The 21,016-nt window shown below is 36.3% G+C and overlaps 1 protein-coding gene across 4 annotated transcripts in view; it reads left to right on the forward strand.

Moving 5' to 3' along the window:
- The window catches only part of PARD3B (par-3 family cell polarity regulator beta), a 1,009,985-nt gene that overhangs the window by 129,829 nt on the left and 859,140 nt on the right, over positions 1-21,016 (forward strand). For all 4 annotated transcript variants that reach the window (XM_086719408.1, XM_025934777.2, XM_086719410.1 and 1 more), the window contains exon 2: positions 17,452-17,553. In XM_086719408.1, the coding sequence (XP_086575534.1) occupies positions 17,452-17,553 (102 nt within the window). The remainder of the gene's footprint in view (positions 1-17,451; positions 17,554-21,016) is intronic.

Consider the following 21,016-nt stretch of genomic DNA (forward strand, 5'->3'; position numbering starts at 1 on the left):
TTGGTGTTGTCATACTTTTGTCCAGACATATAGAATGTACTTCTGTCTTTTCATTGCCCTAAAAATTCTGTGCTCTGCCTATTCATCCCTCCTCTGCCCCAACCTCTGGCAACCACTGATCTTTTTACTGTCCCTCTGGTTTTGCCTTTTCCAGAATGTATATGACATTGGAATCATATTGTATGTAGCCTTTTCAGATTGGCTTTCACTTAGTAATATACATTTAAGGATCTTCTATGTCTTTTAATGGCTTGATAGCTTATTTTAGTGCTGAATAATATTTCGTTATCTCAACATACCACAGTTTATTTTATTTACCCACTTACTGAAGGGCTCTTGGTGGCTTCCAGGTTTTGGCAATTATGAATAATACAGCAATACACATCCATGTGCAGGTTTTCATGTGGACATACGTTTTCAACTCCTTTGGGTAAATACCAAGGAGCTTGATTACTGAAGTATATGATAAAGATGTGTTTAGTTTTGTAAGAAACCACCGAAGTGTCTTACAAAGTGTCTGTGCTATTTTACATTCCCACCAGTGAATGAGATTTCATGTTGTTCCACATGCCTGTGAGCATTTAGTATTGTCAGCGTTCTGGGCTTTGGCCATTCTAATGGGTATGTAGTGGTATCTCATTGTATTAATTTGCATTTCCCTGACATGATGTGGAACATTTTTTATGTGCTTTTTTAAATGTCATCTGTATATATTCTTTGGTGAGGTTAACCGTGAAGGTGTTTGGGCAATTTTTTAAAGTGCTTGTATATTTTGAGAGAGCGAGAGAGAGTGAGAGAGAGCATACACGTGAGTAGGGGAGAGGCATAGAGAGAGAGAGAGGGAGAGAGAGAGAATCCCAAGCAGCCTCCATGCTCAGTGTAGAGACTGACACAGGGCTTGATCTCACAACCCTCAGATCATGACCTGATCCAAAATCAAGAGTTGGACACCTAACCGACTGAGCCACTCAGGCACCCCTTTGCCTTGTATTTGATCTTCGTGGGAAACTTCCGCTTTCTCACCACCAAGTATGTTAGCCGTAGATTTTTTGAAGATATTACTTATGAAGTTGAGGAAGTTCCTCACTAATCCTCCTTGCTTGGAGTTTTTATCACGAGCAAGTATTGCATTTTGTCTAATTTTTTTCTGCATTTATTGACATGATCATGTGATCTTTGCATATTGATGTGCTGGATTAAATTAATTGATTATTAAACATGAAACAAGCTTGGCATACCTACAGTAAATCTGAGTTGATGGTAGCAGTGTACAGCTATTTTCATTCACAGTTGTTTTCAGTTTGCTAATGTTTTGTTGTGGATTTTTATATATATGTTCTTGAGAGAGATTGGTCTGGGTTTCTTGATGTCTTCGTCTCATTTTAATATTAGGGTAATGATGGCCTCACAGAATGAGTTAGGGTGTATTCCCTCTGCTTCTGTCTTCTGACGGTGATTTTAGAGAACTTGTATGATTTTTTAAAGACAATTTTATCATTTCTTTCTTAAATGTTTGGCAAAATTCATCAGTGAACCCATATTAACCTGGCGCTTTTTGTTCTGGAAGGTTATCAATTAACAGTTCAACTTAATAGATACAGGTTTATTTATATTGTGTATTTCTTCTTGTGTGAGTTGTGGCAGATTGTGCCTGCCAAAGAATTGGTCCATTTCATTAAGGTTATCAAACTTGTGCACATAGAGTTTTTCAGAGAGTTCTCTTATTTTTCTTCTAATGTCCAGTGGAGTTGTAGTGATGTCCTCTCTTTCATTTCTGATACTGGTAACTTGAGTAGTCTCTTTTTTCTTAGTGTAAAGAATCCGCTTGTATTTATTGATGTTTCTCTATTGATTATTCATTGTCAGTTTCATTGATTTGTGCTGCAATTTTGTTGTTTAATTTGTATTTGCTCCTTTTTTCTTTAGTTTCCTGAAATGGAAATTTAGAATATTCATTTTAGATTCATTTTTCTTTTCTAATATGAATGCAATTGTATAAGTTTCCTGAAAGCACTGCTTTTGCTCCATTGTGTAATTTTTTTCTCTGATTCTCCAGGAGTCTTATATTCTCTTGACTTCAAGTATTTCCTGTTTGTGTTGTTCCTTTCTGTTTTTTTTTTTTTTGTTTTGTTAGCCTCTGATTTCCATGGGGAGCCATAAATAGTGAAAAGTAGTAGAATCTTGGTATTTTGTAGTAGAACTTGGTATTCTCACTGTGACTTTGGCTGTGCCTTTTATGTTTTGGACTCCGTCTTTTAGCATGTGAAGGACTTGTAAAAATTTCAGAGAAGAGTAAGAAAAAATATACTTAATGAGGTAGTTATGAAGAAAATCAAAATTTTGGTTAGTTTTGTATAGAAAAAAGAAAGCAAGGGATGATTTGATGATAAACTTCCATGTTCCATTGTGGAAAGAGGTATAAATAAATAAGCCTTCTTCCAAGTTTATGAAGCATGACTCACTGTTGAGGTGATCTAGGATCTAGTAATTTTTCCAATCTGAAAAGATTGAGTAAGCGCAATAGAGGAGAGAAAGTTCGGCCGGGAGTACTTTCCCATTGGTAAGTGTGGCTCTAGAGATCAAATGTGTGGGCTTGACATAGCCTACTGGTGACATCAGATTGGCCTTCCTTAGCTGGCATCTGTTGTGATTGGTTAGTGCCTTTGTGCTTCAGGTTACTAAGTTTTTGATATACTTTAAGTTATCACTGACCCAATTTTATATTTTATTTCATCCCTAGATTTTCTATCTCTATTTCATATCTCTGTTATGTCTTGGACTGTTTCAAAACTAGTGCTGCTGGGTGCCTGAGTGGTTCAGTTGGTTAAGGAGCCAACTTCACCTCAGGTCATGATCTCGTGGTCGGTGGGTTTGAGCCATGCATGGGGCTCTGTGGCTGACAGCTCAGAACCTGGAGTCTGCTTCGGATTGTGTGTCTCCCTCTCTCTCTGCCCCTCCTCCACCCATGCTCTATCTATCTCTGTCTCTCAAAATAATAAACAAACATTAAAAAAATCCAAAACTACTGCTGCTCTTGGGTAACATTTGCTGGAATGCTAGGCCAAAAGTGAATGTGACCCAACATTTCATGATGGCTGGGCTTCTAAATTAACACTGAAAATTTCTGAACATGTGTCTTCTAGTTACTTAGTTAACCTAAATTATAACCCTTTTTATTCCAAACACAACTGTTGAGATGGGTCTTCTGATGTACTAATTTTTATTCAGATTTAATTTGGAGCAATAGAGACACTTTAAAAAAAGACACTAAAAAAAAAAGACAGTATAATGTATTTGACTCCCGGTTCTACGCAAAATTAAGATGCTTCAAAAAAAGACACTTAAAAAAACAACAGTATACTATATTTGACTCCTGTTCTAGGCAAAATAATGGCCTCCCAAAGTTGTTTACTTCCTTATTGTCAGAACCTGTGTATATATTATGTTACATGGCAAATGAGAATTAAGGTGGCATATGGAAATAAGATTGCTAATCAGTTAACTTGGAGATAGGGAGATTGTCTCGCATTATCCTGATGGGCCCTATGGAATCACAAGAATCCTTGTATGTGGGAGAATTAATCAGAAGAGGTCAGACTGGGCTGGCCATTCCTAGCTTTAAAGGTAGAAGGAAGGCCTTGACCCAAAGAATGTGAGAAGTGCTAAAAAGGCCAAGGAACAGATCCTGCCCAAGAGCCCCCAAATTAGGAATTCAGCTCCACTGACAACTTGATTTTAGTCCAGCGAGAAGGGCATCAGACATGAGAGCTATAGAACTATAAGACAGTAACTTTAAGGTACTAAGTTAGTGACGATTTGTTCTAGGAGGAATAGGAAATGAATAGTATCCTTATTTATTACTATTGAACTATAGGAAGTACTTCTCATATTCTAGATACCAGGCATTTATAATTTTCCTAGAAAAATTAGCCTATTTTCATTTTATCAAAGGCAACCATGCTCATTTCCAAAGAGAGTGCTGTTTCTTGCCTGTATAAAATTGGGCACAATCTGTTTTACCATTGAATGTTTTTATATCCACCTGCATTTTGTGACCATATATATATATATACACACATATGTGTAAATGTATATATACTATATATAGAAAATACTATAAAAATATATTTTGGAATAATTTACTATACATTTTTTGATATTGAGGTCAACTCTTATGACTTGCATATTAAAGTAACCTGACATTATTTTTGGCAAAAGGTAGACTGTAACAAGGAGAATGTATTTGAACATTCTTATTGGAATGGCTTAGGGGGTATGACATTAGCACCGTAAGGAATGACAGACAGTCATCTCCTGTTTGGTTCATCAGAGAACACGATTCCTTTGGCTGCCATACATGTCAATACCAGCCATTGGCTTTCAACTTTTGGAATCTGATTATAGACAAAGTATGGTTATCATTACAGAGGAGAATGCAAATGTTTTCCACTTTGATAATGTATAAGGTAGAGATGACAGATATGGAAAGTAAAAGGGCAGAAGGGCAGAAGAGTAGGGACTGTGATGTTCTCTTTTACTCTGAGGAATGAAGAAATGCAGTCTTTAGATGATAGAATTAAAAATAGAAGTTTAAGTTATTCACTAAAGATAAAAGTAGCCTTTAAAGGACATATATTTGAATAACAGTATTGGGAGAAAGAAGGATGGGGAAATTGGAGGGCTCTACACTTAGTTGCCTTCATGATATCAAAGTCAAAAGGTGATTTCTGAAGTCATTGAGACTGTGAGAAGTGCTTATTTAGAGAGGAGCTAACATTTAGTTAGACTAAAACAGATGCCTAAAAGAGTTGCTCCTGGAGAATACCGTGGACCACCCCTCTGTACCATTTAATTTTTACAATCAAAGTAATTCTTACACACGGTTTAAAGCAGGAGTTGGCAAACTCTTTTTGTAAAGAGCCAGATTGTAAATAGTTTAGCCTGTGCAAGCCCATATGACACCTCCGCGGTTGCAGTGTGAAAGCAGCCATTCAGATGCTCACATGAGTGAGCATGGCCGTGTTTCACTAAACTTAATTTACAAAAATGGATGATGGGCAGGATTTGGCCTGTGGCCCATAGTTTGCCCATTTCTAGTTTGAAAGGTCAAATAGTGCTAAAAGGCCCCAAACTAAAAACAGGGGTTTATGGATTCTCCCACCAGGCTGCTTCTAAGAAGCACCCATGCTCAACCTTTTTTTTTTTTTTTTTTTTAGCTGTCTTTTTTAGGTACTAATAATACCTTTTTTAGGTAGTAATAATTCTAAATAATTTGTGAACCAAGGGATGGCAGTGGGCTTTTATTTACAAATAAAGAACTTACTGCTATCTCTTTGTTCATCAATTTTTTATATCCTATTAGGGTACCTGAAAATTATAACTTTCTTATCCTTTTTCCGTTTTTCTACCCCATGGTTGCCCAAAATTGTTGGAATGTTTGGTCAACTCTATATTCAGTGTTTTTACTACAGTAGCCATGCAGATGTTTACTCTTCAGCCAATAACTATGATTCCTTCCTGTCCCGTACAAATTTTTGTTTTCCCTGAAATTAACCTATTTGATTTGCTTAGTTTTCTTTGAGTCTCATGCTTTCTTTTCTCTCCTAATAGTGGCAGAAAATGACTCTGTAGTACCGTTTTCTTTAGATTTAAGTCTGCCATAAAATCTGACAATTTTGTGTAGTTCCTTGATAACCTCACTCCTGAAGCCCTTCATTGTGCTGATCCTGTCAAGATCCGTTGCTCCCCAAACTCCTGCATGGCTGTAATATTAATTGCTATCACTATTTCTTAGGCGGGCATTCCTTTCTCATGTCTTTGGTGTTGGGTCCTCTGTTTCCCGTATCTCTCATTTTGGAGGCACATATTCCCCTAACTGCCTATGAGGAGTGGCTGGGGAGGAAGACCACTAGCTTTCTGTAGGTGGATGGGGTAGCAAGACTCGAATGTTCTGAACATGGGGTACTTGTGTTCAGCTTTTCCTGCTTCCTTTCCTGTGCTTTCTGTGTTCTTTTTAGCTTCATCAGTGTTCCATCCATTGGATTCTGCAGGAATGGCCCTGTTGTTGGAAAAACAGAGTTAACAGTAGTGGGAATAGTATGTCAATACTTCTGAAAATCAGAGACTGCTAATCCTTCACCATTCCTATGATTGCCATACTGAAAAGAAGTTTTATACACAGTGAGCAGGAATACAGTTGATGATGTCTTTATGTTTCTCTTAGAGCTACATGTTTTTATAAACACAGCAGTACCTCTTCTGATATAAATTAAAATTCTCTTTTCTATGTCTTGATTTCTTCAGTGATGAAGCATAAAACTTTCTGTGTTTGAATAAAGATCTGGAGTCCATCTTGGGTACTTGTAGAATACTTTAAATCTTCATTCATTCATTTATATACATAAAGATACACACACAATTAACATTATCTGTCAAACTGTACTTTGGAATTACCTTACAAAGATGCTGGCATCATAGCAGCAATAATGGTGGGATTTAATTGGCTACATTCAGCAAAGCTTGAGTTGTATGAATTTGCATTCTCAAATTCCTATTAAAATTCATTTCATAGCAGAATGCTTTTTAGGGTTTCATAATAAATTATTTAAAAAGTTATAGCTTCTCCTTCTCTTTGGGGACGTGGCTGCTTCCATTCTTTGGCTGTGGGCTTTGCATTCCTTTGGACCACACAGGCTTCTAAAACCTTGGCATCCAGGTCTTTGGACTATAAAATTTCATTGAAAACAATTAACGGAAAACAGGATTTAAAAAAGAAAATCAGCTGTTTTCTTTAAAATTGTTTTGAAACACCGTATTTCAGCATTACTAAATTAGTAATGGTTTAATGTTTTGGAAGTATTTCATACTGGGAAATTTTTGAAATAGATGTGTCAATTAAATACAAGTACAATTTTTGTTAATTTCAGACTTTAACATTTGATTTTCCTGATAGAACTTCGATTTTAAGATTATAATGTATTTAATCCTGAAGATTTACATAGGACTTAAACTTTTATGCATTTAACTCTTAGATTCATAGAAAAAGGAAATTTCCATATTCTTGTAAAGTGAGTGTACTGTGATGATGTAGGCAGTAGATTTTAAAATAATTAAAAATTGTCCTTAAAAAAAAGAACTTAAATATCTGGACCTTTTTTTCCTCAAATAAGTTTAGGTTAATTCCAGGATGAAAAAAAAAATGAACCTTTAAATGAACCTTTACATTTCTTTATACAAAGAAAACTGAGATTATGGTTACTTCATGAAACTGAATGAGAAATGGCATGAGGTGATTAACATTCTCTTTTAATATTTAGTTGATAAATGAAATAGAAAGTGAAGTATATGCCTTGATGCTTAAATATTTTTCTTCCTACTTGAGAGTAAGTAGTAGTATCAAAATTTGGATTATGAGATAAAATCGAAAACTTACCCTGGAATTGTTGGTGCTCTCATATGGAGACTACTTTTGTTTAAGATGGGATAGCACAAGCCAACCACAACCTTCTTTGTGGCTTCATCTTTTATTCTGGTGTCCCCGCCCCTCTCCCCCAGTAAGATGGGAGGACCGGTCTCGGTGGTCTGTCGATAAGAATCCGCTCATAGCCGGTGGATTCCTATGAATTTCTGAACTCGTGAATTTACTAGTCAAGGATTGAAAACCCCACATTTGGGGTCGTCAGTAGGGAAGAGTTGTTTTAGAGTGAGAAAGTAGCCTATTTAGTACAAGGTACGTAATATAAAATTCTCAGGTTTTCATTTTGTTTCTCTACCAGAGTAATTCTGTTACCTAGGATTGTAGAAGACCCCTTTCTTTAAATCTGTTCATAAATTAGTGAATTTTCAGGTTACACAGCAAGACACAGAATAACTGATAGATTGAGACATGTAAAATTTGTTTTGCTCAGACTTTCTGCTTGGAGATGCTCTATAACTGTGGAATCATGCCGAACTTCTGAAAACTTTTTTTTTTTTTAATTGAAGTATAGTCGATGCACAATGTTACATTAGTTTCAGGTGTACAACATAGTGATTCAACAGCTCTGTACATTATGCTTACGAGTGTAGCTACCATCTGTCACCATGCCCTATTACACCATCGACTCTATTCCCTATGTGGAAAACATTATTCTTATAATACAGAAGAGATTTCTTCTTGCCAGAAGTTCTCTAACTTTAGGTTCAAAGCCCCAAGGAACTTTGAGGTTCTAGATGCTGTAGGTTTGAGAGTCAGAAGGGCTCTTTAGGATTATGTAATTCTCACTTCCATAAGTAATTACATTACATATATAATTCTCACTTACGTTAGGATTATGTGTAATTCTCACATTGTCTGCAGTATAATCCAGATAATTTATCTGGTGCTTAACTGAAAATACAGTAATTTGCCAGTCCTAGTTGAAAAGCAGGTAGTGTTAGACTCGAGAGAGATGTTTGTCTCCGATATGGTATCTCCCTGAGAGATTACCAGTGATAATCTTGACAATAAGAGATTTTTGTCTGATAACTTGAAGAGCCCAGTGCCCCATAAACTGTGGTTCTGTGTTTGAAATAGCAAAAACATTTTCCTTTGTGTTCTACGGTTTAAACAAACCTAAATCATGTCTTAAGATGAATGAGCTGACCTTTTTCCATTCACCCATATTGGTGTTCTCCAGTTCGTTAATGACCACCCCTTAAATTTTGAAGAAAATACTATAAATATGGTGTGTCCACTTAGTATAGAATGAGATTATTACTTGCTCTGTTTTGGACACAGTACTATTATCATAGCTCACGATAGTGGTAACATATTTAACGTATTTGTCACACTGTTGACTCATTTAAGCCTGTGGTTCATTAAGTCTCCTCTCTGGGTCTTATAAGTTTTGAATGATTGATGGTCAGTAAGCTATGTTTTCTGTGGGTGGGGGAACCCAGCCTCTCTGTCTTTTGGGACTGTTACATTCCTTTCTTTTATTTGCCCTAAGATTTGTTCTTATAATTTTAAGGAAGCTAGTTCTAAACAGCTTTTTTAGAGGTCTTGTTTAATTATTTGTAGTCATGGTCATGTGTAAAGGGAACCATTATGTATTTCAGTTTGAAAAAAGAAATCCTATTTTTTGAAGCAAAGAGTCCTTAAGTTATGAAAAGATTTTTAAAGTATACCACACATACAGAAAAGTGCACAAGTAAGTGTAGCCAGCACATCAAGAAATAAACCATGACTCTAGAAGCCCCTTTGTGCCCGTTTTCTACTCACTGCCCTTTCCCTCTCAAGGGGTAATCAGTCTCCTGACTTCTAACATTATGAAATAATTCTGCCTGTTTTAGAGTTTCTTGATGGAATCAGAGTATGTACTTTTTTGGGTATTTGACTCCCATCAGTGTTACGCTGTGAGATTCACCCATATTGCTGCATAAAGTTGTAGTTTATTCATTCTTGTTGATATTTAGTATTCTGCTACATGGACATGGTGCTTACTCATTTTACTGGTGATGAATATTTGGGCTATTTCCAGATTTTTAGGTATTAGGAATTCTCTTATGAATCTTACAGGACATGTGTTTTGGTAATTCTATATACTTGCTTCTGTTGGATATATATATCTAGGAGTGGGATTGCTGAGCTATGTAGGATGTTTATGTTCAACAGTTTAATAAAATGTACACTCCAGCGATCAGTGTCTGAGAATTCTGGTTGGTCATAACCCTAACTCATCCTTAATCAATTTGGGGCAAGATGAACATCTTCAGAATATTGACTCTGTTAATCCTTGAAACTCTTCTTTAGTTTTTTGTAAAAATTGGTAAGTTTTAGCATAAAGGTTTTATGCATTTTTGTTAGACTTATTCCTAAATATTTGATTTGATGATGCTATTATAAATGTTGCTGTTTTTTAATTTTTGAGTTTTCTGTTACTGGTTTGCCTTAATTGTAGGTTTGCCTTGTTTGCTAAGATACTTTTTATTGTGAATTGGTGGTGAATAGTCTCAAGTGAATCCATTGTGATCATCTAATTTGTATCCTTTTTTCCCTTACTCATTAGGTGACTACCTCAGTTGATTTTTGAATTTTAAGCCACTCTTGCATTAAGGGAATAAATCCTTTACGTATATCACTGAATTTTGATTTACACATATTTTATTTGAAAATTTTTTCATATTTATCCATATGCAAATTTTTGCAAATTTTATAATTTTTGTATAATGCCCTTGTAAGGCCTTTGTATCCTTGTTACATTGTCCTCAAAAAAAAGGATGGGAGAGGCACCTGTCAGTTAAGCATCTGATTCTTAGGCTCGGGTCATGAACTCACAGTTTGTGGGTCCCAGCCCCATATCTGGCTCTGCGTTGGCCTTGCAGAGCCTGCTTGGGGTTCTGTCTCCATTTCTCTCTGCCCCTTCCCTGTTTGTGCTCCCCCACCTCCCCTCTCAAAATAAATAAAAATACACTTAAAAAAAAGGGATGGGAAATTTTTTCTCTTGTAGTTTCTAGAAGTATTTGTATGAGAGTGACACCCTTTCTTCCTTAAACATTAGGAAGATATTATCTGTGAAGTAATCTGAGTCTGGTTCTTTATGGGAAAGTTTTAAAATTTAATTGTTGTCTGTATTTCTGTTTCCTATTTTTGGCCAGTTTTGGTAAGTTGTATTTTTTTTAAATGTTCATTTCATTGTCAATTTTATAGGTCTAAATTTTTACCATATATGTTTAATGGCTGTAAAATCTAAGATGGTATTGCTTGTCTTTTTCCTTGATAGTGGAAATTTGTGTGTTTTTTCTTTTTTGTTTGTTTTTTGATCAGTTTTGCTAGGTATTTGCCAATTTTATCAAGCCTTTCATAGAACCAACTTTGTTCTATTTTTTCTTTTTATTAAATTTTTTTCAATGTTTTTATTTTATTTTTGAGAGGGGGGAGGGTGAGAGCATGAATGGGGGAGGGGCAGAGAGAGAGAGAGAGAGAGAGAGAGGGAGATACGGAATCTGAAGCAGGCTCCAGGCTCTGAGCTGTCAGCACAGAGCCTGACATGGGACTTGAGCTCACCAACCGAGAGCTCATTACCTGAGCCAAATTCAGGGGCTTAACTGACCAAGCCACCCAGGTGCCCCTATTTTTTTTTTTTCTTTGTTTCCTTCCCTCTGTATTTGGGTTTGAATAGCTCTTTTTCTAGCTTGGGCTCAGCTTTTCTTTTTTCTCATATTTGCATTTAAGGCCATAAATTTGCCATTAAGCACTGCTTTAGCTGCATCTCATAATTTTTTGTATGCTGTTTTAATTATTCTATGTTAAGAACTATTTTTCAAATTGGATTATTCGTAACTGTATTTCCAAACAGCCTGGCATTTTATAGGTGTATTTCTGGAATTGACTCTTTGATCAAAGAACATATTCTCAGTGATTCTGGACTTTTGAAATTGGGTGTATATTCCATATGCACTTGTAGAGAATGTTTTTTCTAATCTTTATGGATATGGTGTCTTATACGTATGGAATATAAATAAGGTAGGCCCCTTTGTTAACTGTGTTAGTCAGATGATTTATATCTTTGTTTCCTACCACAAGTCTCACTGTGATTTTGCATTTACTTTTAAAGATTTTTTTCTTCTTCAAGGTTTATTTAAATTTCAGTTTAACACCCATTATACTATTAGTTTCAGGTGTAGAATTTAGTGATTCATCACTTACATACAACACCCAGTGCTCATCACAAGTGCCCTCCTTAATACCGATCACCCATTTAATGCATCCCCTCCCCTCCAGTAACCCTCAGTTTGTTCTCTGTAGTTAAGTGGATTTGTTTATTTATTTATTTTTTATTTTTTTAATTTTTTTTTCAACGTTTTTTATTTATTTTGGGGACAGAGAGAGACAGAGCATGAATGGGGGAGGGGCAGAGAGAGAGGGAGACACAGAATCGGAAACAGGCTCCAGGCTCTGAGCCATCAGCCCAGAGCCCGACGCGGGGCTCGAACTCACGGACCGCGAGATCGTAACCTGGCCGAAGTCGGACGCCCAACCAACTGTGCCACCCAGGCGCCCCTATTTATTTATTTTTTAAATATCTGTCCATTTTGGCAGCATATGTATTGAAGTTATCAGGTACCTAGGTTTAGAATTGCTTTCTTTCCATTGGATTGATCCTTTTATCATCACGAAATGTTCTCCTTTACCTTTAGTATTGTTTCTTAAAGTCTCCTTTATCTAACATTGGTATGGCTATATCAAGTTTCTTTTGGTAGGTTCATAGATTTTTAAAGCTGGGAGTAAATTTATAGGTGGACTTATTCACGTTTATTTTTTATATAAATTGAGGTTTTTAATTCTGTTGAGTTTGCTGGGTATTACTTTCAACCCAGCATAAAAACCCTTGTTGCAATTCTAGTTCTCTTGAGTTCCTTAGAAACATGATTAAAATGGCATCACTTGTGTTCCTGTCATACTCTTGGTTAATCTTTTTCAGGAAATTAGAGGGGTATTCTGAAGTCAGGGCCAGCTCATAATATCAAGATTTATTACTTCCTTTTCTGGCTTCATTCTGTCCTTTCAGTTGTCAGTGCTGCTCTGCTAGGCTTTGCTCAGGCATCGTTTTCAGGAACTGCTTTTTCCCTACACTGTCTGTGGTTGGTTATTCAGAGACTCCTGCTCTGTACCTGTCCCCAAACAGTCTCTACACTTGTTCTGACTACTGTCTCCTTCCTGGGTGCTGGTGTTCTGGGGCACCATACTCTCTTTTGGTCTGGAGTAGTTGGGAGAATAACTGCAGAGGATTATGATAGAAGTAGTTAAAGTGTGCATGGATGAAAACCTTCATAATTCTCTTTTTAATTTCTGATGCCTCAAGCTTCATCTCTGCTCTGAGCAGGAAGATCTTATTCCATTTCTTCTCCAACATTTAATTTCATGATTATGAGGAATTATGTTCTGAAGCTTCTCTCACCTGGAAAACACTGGACACACTTAGGGAAATATTTTGGGGCCTTCCATTATTGCCCTGTCATGTCCTCTACACTGTGACTTGCATGTGCTGTGTTGTGCAGAAGGCCAGAGAGCCTTCATGTTCACTGTGGATGAAGAACTAAGGGCCAGAGTAGTGATGACTTGCCCGGATCCATATACTTAAGTAGCAACAGAGATGGATCTGATCCCCTGCCTTATTCTTAGGCAGTTGTGATTTTTGTTAAATTTTCTTTATTTATTTTGAGAGAGAGAGTGAGTGAGTGAATGAGCCTGAGCAGGGGAGGGGTACCAAGAGAGGGAGATAGAGAGAATCCCAAGCACACTGATAGTGTGGAGCCTGACATGGGACTCAAACCAGGAACTGTGAGAGCATGACCTGAGCCAAAATCAGGAGCTGGACTCTTAACGGACTGAGACACCCAGAATCCTCTGTTAATATTTTTTAATTAGTAAAAAAAAAAAAAAACCCAACCCTTATTTGCTGTGTTTAAAAAACACATTTTGACTCTGCTGTTAAGCATTTACCCTTGGGCAAGTCCGTTCACGTGCCCATGCCTTGCTTTCCTCATCTGTAAAATGGATTGATAACTATTTCATGAGGCTGTTTGAGGTTAAACAAGCTAATCCTATAAAACTCATAGTACATATAGCACCTGCCCTATAGTAACCACTAAAGTTATCTGCTTTGATGATGTTGACGATCAAATGGTGAAATGTCATTTTATGGATATATTTCACCAAATTCATGAAATTAAATTCTACACAGAAAATATTTAACTTTCCATTGTCTTTAATTTTGCAATTGTTCTTGTATTCCAACAGGTACAATTATTTGTGTCACAACATGAAGTCACCGAAAAACCAGTTGCATTACTGAGTTCTGTAATTGTCACCACTGCTAAATACAGCTCTTTTCCAACACTGGCTCTTTCTTTGTAGTGCTTGCCTCACTTTTGAACCTGCTGCCATTGCAGGCCATTTTTTCTCTTTTTTGGGCCAGATGCATTTAGCTTAGAAACATCCATGTTTTCTCTCTTTTGATGATTGACACCATCTCAGTGCTTGGTAGTCACAGCATCTTAGCATCTGGCTTCTCAGTCTAGTCCTCCTGATATTGCAGGTGAAAATTATTATTCTTCAGAACTCTGGCTAATAGAGATTTTCTAAGGTATAGGGTCAAATTTCATGTCTTCTACCCACAGTGAAGGATATTTGTTGCTGTTAACATCCGTGCCTATTTGGAACAATTTCTGCATTGATTAATTATAAGTTTCCTATAATTGTGGTCTTTCCATAATGCATATATTTTTGTTTCCTTTTCCAGTTCATCCTTGTGGCTATTTTTAGTTTTAAAGTTCTAGTAGTATTTAAGTATGTATTATTTAAAAATGATAAGAAACTATCAGAAATAGAGGAAGCAATGCGTGCTATGTTATTTTTTCAATACTTTAAGAACCTAGGAGTATAAGTTCTAAGATTTATTGTGTAACACTTTTACTACAGATATTTTTGAAATAATTTAAGTTTTATGTAGTACAGATATTTGTGCAATAGAGAGGTAAATTAATGTCATGATCCTGAAAAATACAGTAAACTTTCCCAAATGATTGTGTGAAACAAGATGCATATGTGAACATCTTTTCATATTTGATCAGTTTTATTCCTGATGGTCATAAAACTAAGTAAATGAAATGCAAAATCTTGACTGCAAGGTAATGGTTGAATTTTTACATACATAAAGGAGTCAGGGTGAATTTATGGTCTTATAATGGCTGTTGGCTGCTAATATTGTATGTATATTCTTAAAGTGATCTATAGCACTATGGCGAAAATACCGTGGGGACAAAATCACAGTTGGTATGCGCTGGGTTTGTTGATTTACCTCCCTTGGACATGTAAAATATTAACTGAGACTCCTTTCATATAACTTGTCTGTTTTCGTTCAGAATTAGGTGTGTGCTCATCATTAGTCTACTCTTTGCTAGAGTGTATAAAATGGCAGTGCCAAAGTGAGATGGCAGTGTTAGAGTTGCAAACAGTCTTTTTATATTCTGGCCCATGTATTTCACTTAATTTTTTTTTTGATTGAATATACTATTCCAAAATGTATCAAAATAACTTTATTACTTGATTTAGTTCTGCAAAACTTTCAAATCCTGTACTCTTTCGAATCACAATTAGACCATTAGAAATAAATGTCTTAGTTACAACTCCTAGGGCTTATTTTCCAGAACGTCCTAGAGCCGGACGTGTGGGATAGCAGAATGCTGTGGGACTTAACGGCCCCATGGAGCTGCCTCTTGTCTGCTCCCTTTGCTACTGATCAGATGCTGTCCTTCGTTACTTCCTGAGTTTCCCTATTTTAAATTGGAGTGTTTGGTTTTCTTCTTTCTGTTCCTACCTCTAGGCAGGAAAACAGGCATATTTTAATTTACACTGCAATTGTTGGGAGTAGTTGTTTACTTCAATCTTAGGTGATAAAATCTGCTTTTACAAACGGAGCATGAGAAAAAAGCAGACAACTTAATAGAGGTCTTTTAAGTAATTGAATATGTAAAAAAAAAAAAAACAAACTCTTTAGAACTCTTTATAATACATCACCTTTTACAAACATGGTCAAAATCAACAGATTTCATCTATAGTGTTGTAATATATCAAAACCCAACTCAATGGACATTAATAGAAGTTAATTAAGTTGCACTCCCTTTGTAAGAAGGCAATTTTTACAAGGAAATGTAATACCCTGTAGATTTCAATTAGAAGTCCTGCGTGTATTTGGAAAAACTATGTTGCTCGTAGCATGGCCATAGCCAAAAGACTGAATTCCCAAAGATGACTGGGGGAGCTCTTTCTTTTCTGTATGGTCCAGTGGCTGTTACATAGTGTTTGTCTACTCTGGTGTTCTCCTTATTTAGAATCTAGTCTGTTGTACTTAGCTTACCTTTTATAGCACGTTGACCTTGAGTTGGTTTAGATCTCTGATTAAAGAATCTGACTGATGGGTGTGCTTTGCTATTCTTACCTGGTTATACAGTGGCTGCCTTTTTTTTTTTTTTTTTTTTTGGCAATCTCTCAGGGCAAGAGAACCAGGCAGTTAAAGTTTCCTAATCATTAGTGTTTCTACCTATAAGTCTAATATTAGATGCAACGAAATTCCTTTCATTTTACTTGGAATAGCTTGTCAGATACTTGATAGAAAACTTAATTTTGAAGTCAAAAGCCTATCTAAGAAGAATTCCTTTGGATTTTTTAAGCCTATGACTTGATCTAGTCAGATTACTGAAAAGCTATGTTCTTGGGTTACATTTCAGTGTCCCTCTGAATAGATGCTTTAAAAGCTTTACTCTTATTTAATATAGTATGCCCTTGCCTTTTATTAGGGAGTGGGTAAAGGGGAGGCTCTGTGACAATCATTTCTATTAGCTTTTGTAATATTGCAGTTGAATTCTGTGGGCTGTGTTAGTTCTTCTCCTTTATAAAGATTCATTTGGTAAAGGCTTAGGGCTTTATCCTAGAAGAATTTCCTTCTTGTAAACTGGCACGTTATTTGTTTTTTGTGTGCTTTATATAAAGCTCAAAATTTTCCCACTTTGAGAAGCTTTCAGAGAATCACAGAGCCAAATCGATGATAGCTTGGGTATTCTGTAAAAAACTTACTAATATTTTTCTTCATTCATTGGCTCATGTTCTTGTCTCATTATTATGGTTGGCTTTCATATCTTTTCTGGAAATAGGCAGTATGTAAATAACCCAATGAGCTACATCATCTAATTCTGAGTTCTAGCATGAGTATGTAGCCACATATAGAATTAGGAAAATAACTTCCTTTTCTTAGTCCTTACATTCCTGAGTAGGTTTTTTAAGACATTACTTGGAAATCTCCTAAAGCACTACTGTGGTTGAGTGAACTGTTTCAGCTCCAAACCCAGTTCGACTTGCCGCCCTGTGGAGCCCTTGCTCCAGATGTCATCTCAAATCTTGGAGTTGAGGACATGCATACAGCCTGGAGATTTAAAAAGATGAAGAAGTCAGTGGTTATCCCATTCCACTTGATAGATTGTAAAGTGATGATCGCCATCAAAGATTTCTGCCCTTAGATTTTTTTTCCTCCCCTACAGCTTTGAGAATCTGAGTGTGAATTTCTAAGCCCATTTCAGAGTACCCCCAAGAAGATGTTTTTTCCCCCCAAAGTATTCTTGGGATTACCTCATTTGAAGTTATAAAAACTTTCTTGAAATTCCTTGTCAAATAACAGTGGCACTTTATTTTTGCATGGTGATTTATCTTCCAGGGTAATTGATGAAATATGTATACTTTGATTTACTGATTTACCTGAAATAGGATAAAAATACCAAATGTTTATTGAAATAAAGAGGTAACATTTATTTATGGTGTTCAAACATTTTATTACTAGGGCCTATTTTTAATGAGTCAACTTATTATTTTTTAAAAAATTAAAATGTAGTTTTAAAAAGCTCGAGTCGTGAAACTTGTTGATTATTCTACCATAGGATCCTGGCTACTGGGTGAAGATTCATCACTTAGAATACACGGATGGAGGAATCCTGGATCCAGATGATGTTTTGGCAGATGTCGTTGAAGACAAAGATAAGGTAGATGACTAAAACTATTCCTCTTTGTTTTCCTCTTTAGAGCTGTGTGTTTCCTAGAGATTGAGATCCTTAACAAACTCATGTGTCAGTTATTGTTAAAAGATACCATCTGTTCAGGTTTCACCTGAACAGCCTATAAATCAAAGTTCTTCATCAGATGCTTGGAAAAACTTTGTCAAGGTTTGGGAATCTGTTTATGGTGGCCTAATTAGCAGACACTTCATTCCCAAGGGTTCCTCATGTGTCTTAGTAAATTAGTGTCAGGCTCTGAGGCTGTTGGAGCTTTCATTGCCATTGTTGGCTTTGGGGTTTATTCTTGGCCCTTGCTAAATATTCAACTCAATGCCTGTGATTTGAATGTGTTTCAAACTAGAGAATACAGTGGGGAGAAAAGTCTTACAAAGCACTATGGTGAATTTTTTTATTTTTTAAAGCAGCTGGCAAACAACGGTCTTTTGTGATAGTCTTTGTTTCCATTGCTAAAGTAAAACAAAAAACAAAAAAACAAAAAAGACCACTAAATTGACTATTGCAAAAAGGTTGAACATATTTTGCCAACTATTTGAGAATACTCCCACTGCAAATATCTTATTTTAGTAAGATTTTTCTTCTGATGGTAAACTGGAAAATATGAGAATAAACTGTTCAGTTGCCACACGCAGGATTTTTGCTGTTGAGACACATTGTATATTACATCTGTGTTGGGCTCCTCTTAGCAATGGTTGAGGTGTCCTCTCTAATTGAACTCCAGCCCACCTCTACGAGTGATCCTGGATTCAGAGTTTCTCCTCCTGTACATCCTTAGCGCTATTTGTTCTAGGCTATTTATGTGTGTATCTATGTTTCTCTCTTTTGCTTTTCTGCACTCTCAGGGAGGTGTGTGTGTGTGTGTGTGTGTGTGTGTGTGTGTGTGTGTGTGTGTTAACCAATTGCACCAGAATATGGAGAAGTGATTTATTGAACTCAGGTAAAATTTACATTTTTCCTTTCCTGTAAGATCTTTTTGGACTGTTCAAATTTACATTAGTCTTTGCCAACATTCTATCCATTTTTTCCCCTTATTTTTCTGTTGAGCAAACTCAGCTCTGGTTTGCTGGTTTGCTTTGCATAATAATAACTCATTTCATAAGGGACTAATGTCCCTGAATAGATTGTAAGTTCCTAAAGGACATGGACCAGAAGATTTTTATTTCCTTTGTGTTCCTTGTAGTAATAATATCCAGTACAATCTCTTACCAAACTGAATTCTCAAAGAACACTTACTGAATTCATGAGTGAAAAAGAAACCTTTACTCTCTACACTTGACTCCCGGTGTACATGATTTTGATGCATACTTCGTGTTTATTGCTTGGTCTTACAGTAAATAATAACGTATTATTTAAGTTCCTAAATTTAAAGGACGACTTTGACTTCTGTATTTCTGTTTCACTTCCTACTTTTCTGCAACCGTCTTATTTTGAAATAGTCTAGACATTTGGTCTGTTCGTTAATGAAGAAAGTCTTCCCTTCTCAGATTTCATTGATGACCGGTATATTAAAATTAAAAGTCAAAAAGTAGCAAGCCTTAAGAAAGGTTAGAAGAGGGGCGCCTGGGTGGCTCAGTCAATTAATCGTTTGACTTTGGCTCAGGTTGTGATCTTGAGGTTCACAAGTTCGAGCCCCGTGTTGGGTTCTGTGCAGATAGCTCAGAGTCTGGAGCCTGCTTCGGATTCTGTGTCTCTCCCTCTCTGTCTGCCTCTCCACCACTTGCACTCTCTCTCTGTGTCTCTCTCTCTCTCTCTCAAAAATAAATAAACATTAAAAAAAAAAAAAAAAGAAGAAGGGCCAGAAGAAAATGTCTCACCCAGCCTCATGCGAGACCTAATTACAGGAAGGATGTTTTCATGAACAGTGCTCAGGGAAATCATTTGTCCTACAGAGCTCTTCCGTTTAGAGAATACTTTTTAACTCTCCTGGCAGTGCCCTTTTAAACTATAATCCATTTACTAGACAGAGAAACAGCTTTTATTATGTGTAATCTCTATTTTAAAGGGGCTTCACCACTAGTGAATCAGGTGAAAAAATGAGGTAGTCAGTTAAAATCCTAGCAAAGGATGAGTGCTATCTGGGTGAAGGTTTACCCATTTCCTTAATGTGCTTTTGCATTAAATACATGAAGCTTAATTGGTATTGTTTTGCAGAGTAGATGAGAATATATACTTTGGATATTGCCAGAAAAAATGTGTTCCCCTTTGCCCTTTTCAAAAATAATGTAAGTGAAAAAGAGCATCACTTTTTTTTCCCCCTGACATTCTCTCTGAAGTCTTAAGATTGTCTGATAGTTTATGTATCCAGTGTGGAAATAAGGTTCTGCCAGACTTTATTACTTTTTTCAAAGTTTAGATTAAGAAGTAATTATACGTGATACTTCTCAATGTTTAGCGATATATCAAATTCAGCCATATTATCTTAGAGATAATATGAAGCTTAGATAAAATTATAGTTCATCTATTTTCAAATTGGCTATCTAATGATCTCTTGCATTTAGAATATAGAATGCAAGCCCAAAGAGGCATGGATGGATGTGAGTAATCCTTGGCCAATGCCCACTTACCTCAACTCCTAGGAAAGACTTGCGCTACAGGTGAAAATGGCAATTAGGAACTTTTGATGGCCCAGCTGGAGAGGATGAAGCAGGAAAAACAAATTTAGAATCAGAAAGTGCTGTAGGCTGAGGCCATTTTGTGAGGCTAAGGAAGAGCCATCCAGTATACTTCTGTAAAAACTGAAATTGGGGGCTAAATGGTATCCTCACAGTCAGACAGTGGGATAATATACTGGAGTCAGCTCTTTATGTCAATGACTTTCAAAACTTCTGGTCCCAGAAGTGGTTTGTCTGGGAGCTTATCTTGATTATTCCTTGGGCCAGCATGGCACGTGCTTTTACATGGTGCCTCTTTGGGAGGTTTTTTGTGTTAACTTGCTTACCCAGTAGAGGCCCCTCCACAGGGAGCCAAGTTTTTACCATGTTGCACTATATCTTTCCTATATTTTGTCAAAATATTACTGGAGCAGCTTTGAAATTTTGCATCTTATGGTAACTGATATTTGTATAAAATCTTATGGTGCAACTGAATTATACAGTTATAACAGGCATTCTTAAAATTCTCTTGTTTTATGTATCTGTCTGATGATCTAAGTTCTTTGGAATAAGTATCTAAAAATTCACAACTTTACACTAATGCGTCTTCTCTGGCTTCCCAAGGCTATGGACGTATTCACCCAATGACAACTACTTAACATTTTATGGAACACCAATAGTGTCCCAGAATTCTCTGGCGATTATATATTCTATTTTACTTTAGAGCGACCCTGCAGGTGAGAGCTATTTATTATCCCTGTTCCTAATTTCTGAAAATAGCCCCAGAAATTGTCAGTGACATACTGAAGATCACAAAGGTAGTAAGTGGCAGAATCAGACTA

The sequence above is a fragment of the Puma concolor genome, chromosome C1 (genome assembly GCF_028749965.1).
Source record: "Puma concolor isolate L17-30 chromosome C1, mPumCon1.1.hap2, whole genome shotgun sequence".
Taxonomy (NCBI): Eukaryota; Metazoa; Chordata; class Mammalia; order Carnivora; family Felidae; genus Puma; species Puma concolor.